This window comes from Panthera uncia, chromosome D1 (assembly GCF_023721935.1).
Source record: "Panthera uncia isolate 11264 chromosome D1, Puncia_PCG_1.0, whole genome shotgun sequence".
NCBI lineage: Eukaryota > Metazoa > Chordata > Mammalia > Carnivora > Felidae > Panthera > Panthera uncia.
The window spans coordinates 55,079,556-55,085,555 of record NC_064808.1 but is presented as its reverse complement, the minus strand read 5'-3'; the positions used below and the strand labels follow the sequence as shown (position 1 = coordinate 55,085,555).

At 36.5% G+C, this 6,000-nt stretch overlaps 1 protein-coding gene across 9 annotated transcripts in view; it reads left to right on the top strand.

Moving 5' to 3' along the window:
- Window positions 1-6,000, top strand: part of C2CD3 (C2 domain containing 3 centriole elongation regulator) — a 145,495-nt gene that overhangs the window by 8,260 nt on the left and 131,235 nt on the right. For 8 of the 9 annotated variants that reach the window (XM_049652074.1, XM_049652047.1, XM_049652031.1 and 5 more), the window contains exon 3: window positions 1,008-1,165. The exons of the other annotated variant lie outside the window; for it this stretch is intronic. In XM_049652074.1, coding sequence (XP_049508031.1) covers window positions 1,008-1,165 — 158 coding nt within the window. The remainder of the gene's footprint in view (window positions 1-1,007; window positions 1,166-6,000) is intronic. 9 annotated transcript variants of the gene reach the window in all.

The following is a 6,000-nucleotide window of genomic DNA, read 5'->3' as shown; positions in this document are numbered from 1 at the left end:
GAAAGAAAGAAAGAAAGAAAGAAAGAAAGAAAGAAAGAAAGAAAGAAAGAAAAGGAAAGAAGAAAGAAAGAAAGAAAAGGAAAGAAGAAAGAAAGAAAGAAAGAAAGAAAAAGAAAAAGAAAGAAGAGGGGCGCCTGGGTGGCTCAGTTGGTTAAGAGTCCGACTTCGGCTCAGGTCATGATCTCTCAATTTGTGAGTTCATGCCCCGCATCGGGCTCTGTGCTGACAGCTCAGAGCCTGGAGCCTGCTTCGGATTCTGTGTCTCCTTTCTCTCTGCCCCTCCCCTGCTCATACTCTGTCTCTCTCTGTCTCTCAATAATAAATAAATGTTAAAAAAATTAAAAAAAAAGAAAAAGAAAGAAGAAAATGTATAAGGTAAACTAATGAATATATTGCCACAAATTAGTGTGAAACATGAATAGGTCCAGGTTGAAAAGAGCAAGGCAGTAAAACAGTATATTAATTCCTCAAGTAAGGATAATTTATAGGAACAAGTGAAAATGTTAGCATTTTACAGTTTATAAAATACTTTCAAGTCCAACATCTTCTTTGATGTTTAAAACAATCCTGTGTAGTAGGTAGGGTGGTTTGTTTTATTCCTTTCTTTGTATCTATTTTACCTTATTCCAACGGGAAGTTAGGACAATTACAAATACATGTTAACGACAGAAAGATTTTTTTTAATACATAAGAAAATATTTACATTTTAAATCATTAAAAACTTTTTGTTTAAGGTAAATGAAAATACAGTAGGAGGAATGAGAGGAAGCCCCTGGGATTTACTACTATGCAGGCAGTGGGTATTCTCATTTTCTGATGAATTTGGGTTTCAGAGTTTAAAAGTGACATACCCAGGGTCACCCTAATGCCAACCCTGATAGTAGGTGCATGTTTTATTTGAAAATAAAATAATTTAAGTAAAAAAGTTTTCTCATACATACCCACCTCCAAAGAAAAAAGAAAGTAAATGAAAAATATCTGTGTATGTTATAATTGTTTCTGATTAGATATGGCTGTGCTGGTGCTGGAAGTAATCACCAAGCTTGATCATCTTCCAATTGGTAGAGTTCAGATCAGTGGACTAGCTCAGCTTTCTCCAACCCATCACATCAATGGATTTTTTACCATTGTTTCACCAACATCTAAGAAACTTGGAGAACTCCAGGTAAAAATATTTTAATTCTTTGCTGCGTAGAATAAAATTTTTTCAGTACAAGTAGTTGAGTCTGTTTGTAGAATGGATAGGTACATGACTCCCATTTATCATGGTAATTCCCACTTCATGCCTTTGTTCGTGTTTTTACCCAGTCTTTTTTTTTTTTTTAATATAATTTATTGTCAAATTGGCTTACATATAACACCCAGGGCTCATCCCAACAAGTGCCCTCCTTAATGCCCATCACCCATTTTCTCCTCTTCCCCACCCCCCCATCCACCCTTAGTTTGTTCTCTGTATTTAAGAGTCTCTTGTGGTTTGTCTCCCTCCCTCTCTGTTTGTAACTATTTTTTTCCCCTTCCCCCCCCACCCATGGACTTCTGTTAAGTTTGTCAAGATCTACATATGAGTGAAAACATGATACCTGTCCTTCTCTGACTGACTTATTTCACTCAGCATAATACCTTCCAGTTCCATCCACGTTGCTGCAAATGGCACCGTCTTTATAATGTATCTTATCCAAATCCTCTTAGTGCTTTACTACCCATCTGAAGTGCCAAGAGTCCTTCACAGCTCCTACTGCATTCATTCTTCTCTGTACTCTTTATTAAATTTATGACATTAATTGTATAATCATTGTTTGGTTACAATCCTACACAATCTCTAAAATTATGTACTAGTCATTTCCCTTTAATTCCCTTTCTTTTTAGTTTCTAGATTCCCTGGGAGGCAGGACATTGTTTTCTACTTTCTGTGTTTTTCCCACAGCTCCTAACATAATGCCAAGCAATAATTGCTTGTTTGACTCATGTAAGTGGCATCTTTGATGTGTTCATTCGTGCCTACAACCTTTTTATACAGTATTATGTGCCACTAAGGATACAGAGATAAGAGATGATTCTTTCATATAGTTTTCCGAAGTCACACAGGAGGAAATAGAAGAATAATAAGTAGAATGCTGTGTGATAGATGTTATGCTACATACGTGTACAGGATGGTGGAAAGAACATGGAAGGGTCCTTTTCTGAGCGAGACTTTTTGGGAGTGCTTCCTAGAAAGTTCTGAGTATTCAAATCACTTAGGAATTTCATGAGTTTTACCTTTTCAAATGTATTCTAAAATACAGAAGTTTAAACAGGTAGAGAAAAGATATACAGCATTATCAAATGTGAGAACTTCTTCCAAAACTATGAGCACAGGAGTGCCTAGCTGGCTCAGTCGGGAGAGCAGGAGACTCTCGATCTCTGGGTCCTGAGTTGGAGCCCCACATTGGGTTTAGAGATTGCTAAAAAAAAAAAGCCAAAAAAAACCAAAAAACGACAACAAGCGCATAAATGTGTTAGCGGAACAGAATAGAGTCCAGAAATAATTCTGGGGCGCCTGGGTGGCTCAGTCTAAGTGTCTGACTTTGGCTCAGGTCATGATCTCATGGTTCATGAGTTCAAGCCCCATATCAGGCTCTGTGCTGACAGTTGGGAGCCTGGAGCCTGCTTCAAATTCTGTTGTCTCCCTCTCTCTCTGCCCCTCCCTCAGTTGCGCTCTGTCTCTCAAAAATAAACATTTAAAAAAAAAGAATTCCAACTGAATGAAAGAATGTAACATTTTATTTCTCATATTTTTATATATAATAAATTAAAAAATAGTGGCACCTTATGGTAGTAACTTCATAGTGAAGTGAGTATGGTTACTTTTCTGATAATGGTACAGATTTACCTTAGATCTGCAAGACAATTTGGCATTGTGTTTCAAGAGCCCTAAAATTGCCATATATCATTTACCTAAGTAATTCTACCCTTAGGAACTTATCTTAAGGAAATACCATAAAAAGAGAGGGAAGCTATATGCTTATGTCTAGTCATGGAAATACACTTTAAAAAAATTTTTTTTAATGTTTATTTATTTTTGAGAGAGAAAGAGACAGAGCCTGAGCAGGGGAGGGGCAGAGAGAAAGGGAAACACAGAATCCAAAGCAGGCTCCAGGTTCTGAGCGGTCAGCACAGAGCCCAATGCAGGGCTCAAACTCATGAACCACAAGATCATGACCTGAGCCGAAGTTGAATGCTTAACTGACTGAGCCACCTATGCACCCCAGAAATACACTTTTAATGTTGAAAAAATGAAAACAATGTATTCAAAAATATTAAAATTATAGTCTATTAGTAGAATATTTTGTTTCTGTAAAAGACAAAATTACATAATTGTATAGCCTCATGGAAAAATGGATTTTGGATTGATAACAAACAAGAATTAAAATTAAATACACATACATACATGTATTCGGCTCAGGTCATAATCTCACGTTTTGTGGGTTCAGTCCCCGCATCTGACAGCTCGGAGCCTAGAGCCTGCTTCAGATTCTGTCTCCCTCTTTCTCTGCCACCACCCTGCTCATGCTCTGTCTCTCTCTCTCAAAAATAAAAATAAAAATAAAAAATTTGAAGTGTAGGATTCTAGGTGGGGTTTTTTCCTATTTTTAAAATTGAGATATAATTTGGGGTGCCTGGTGGCTTAGTTGGTTAAGTGTCCAACTCTTGATTTCACCTTAGTCACAATGTGAAGATTCGGTTTGTGGGATCGAGCCCCAGGTCGGGCTCTGTCCTCACAGCATGGAGCCTGCTTGGGATTCTCTCTCCTCCTCTCTCTCTCTCTGCCCCTGGCGTTCTCATTTTTAAAAAATAAAATAAAATTGAGATATAATTCCCATGTCATAAGATTCACCCTTTTAAACAATTCAGTGTTTTTTAATATGTCCACAAGATTTTATAACCATCACCACTATCTAATTCCAAAAAGGAGCACTGTGCCCATTAGCAGTCATACCCCTTTTCACCCTTTACCAGTCCCTGGCAACCACTAATTTAACTTCTGTTTTTAATGTATTTGCTTATTCAGGACGGTTCATATAAATGAAATAATATATTATGTAGCCTTTTGTAACTGACTTCTTTCATGTAGCATGATGTTTTCAAAGTTCATCTTTGTTGTGGCATGTATCGGTACTTCATTCCTTATGATGCCTGGATAATATTCCATTGTATGGATAGGCCACATGTTTATCCATTCTTCAGTTGATGAACATTTGGTTTATTTCCACTTCTTGACCACTGTGAATAATGGCAGCCGCCATAAACATTCACTTACAAGGTTTTTTGTGAACATGTTTTCATTTCTTTTGGGTATATACCTAGGAGTAGAATTTCAGCCATAGGGTAGGTATGTTTAACTTTGAAGAACTGCCAGACTGTTTTCTAAGGTGCCTGCATCATTTTTTCCCTATATTTAAATATCAGTTGCTGCAATAATACTTGTGTGAGTGTTTATTTAAATGTCATTGGAATTTTTGGAAAATTGTATATAGAGCTTTACAGACAGAAGTCAGATTTTAAAAGATTATGGAATAAGGAAATAAGTAGCAATTAGAGATTTCTGTTTCCCAAGTAAATGTCAGTGAAAAGAGGGAGAGGTAGTGTGATCTAGTGGAAATAGCACTAGAGTTGGACATGAGAAATTGGTTAAAAAGCAATTCTGGTGTTCACTTGTCCTCTCTGAGCTTCCATATCCTATTTTATAAATTGAATATACTAAAACATTTCCCTCACAGCATTGTTGCAGGGATTGAGATTTAAAAAGTTTGGAAACACTTAACATAGTGTTTAGGCATGTGATGGGGACATGGCAAATTTATTTGAATTTGAGAGGACACTAACTGTGGGTAGCAGAATTCAGAAGTTTGATCATTACTGTTTTAGAACAGGGGTTGACACACTTTGCCTGGTGTTCCATATCTGGCCTTCTAACTGAACGTGGTTTTTGCATTTTTAAAATGGTTATTTGAAAACTAACATCCAATAAATAAAGCCTAAAATATTTATTCTCTGCCCCTTTACGGAATGCGCTTGCTGGCCCCTTTTTAGAGCATGATTTGTTTGTAGACCAAAGAGAAGCAAGTGAAGAAAGAAATTGAAAATAAGAGGATAACTGAGCCAGTATCATGAAGGTCATGAAGAGAATTAAATGGGAATGAGTTTTTATCATGAACTCAGCTAATAGGGTTACGTTGGGAATAGAGGAATTATAACCAGTAGGAAAAGAGGAAGAACATTTTGAAATAGACAAAATTGAAGTTCATTCTGATAGTTTTCTCATCAGCATTTATTGTATGCCTATCTACCATATGTTAGGCACTATATATTTTGTTAACTTTTTTTTTGTTTTTCTTAGAGATATGCAAAACAATATCTTATATGTATAAAATATAAAAACAACATATAGTGGAATGCCCATTGTCTCCTCACCCAGGCTAAGAATTTTTTTTTTTTACGTTTATTTATTTTGAGAGAGCGAGAAAGAACGCAAGCAGGGGAGGGGTAGAGAGAGGGGGAGAGAGAATCCCAAGCAGGCTCCTCACTGTCAGCACAGAGCCCAATGTGGGGCTTGACCTGAGCTGAAATCAAGAGTCCAAAGCTTAACTGACTGAGCTACCCAGGTGCCCCCAGACTAAGAAATATTAATAGAATAAGTAAAAGGAGCCGGTTTTAGAGATTCATCCGTATTGTTTTGTATATCAGTAGTTCCCTTTTGCAGAGGTATGTTCTATTGCATTGATAATTTCACAGTTGTGGTTTTGTTTTGTTTTGTTTTTTATCTATTTACCAGTTGGTGGACATTTGGGTTTTCTTTTTTTGTTTGTTTTTTGTTTTGTTTTGTTTTTTATTTTTTTTTTTTTACTACTTTTTGCTTGTTATGAATAAAGCAACGCTTTGTGTGGACACATGTTTTTATTTTCTTCGGAAAATACCCAAAAATGGAATTGCTGAGTCATGGTTAACTTTTTAAGAAACTAC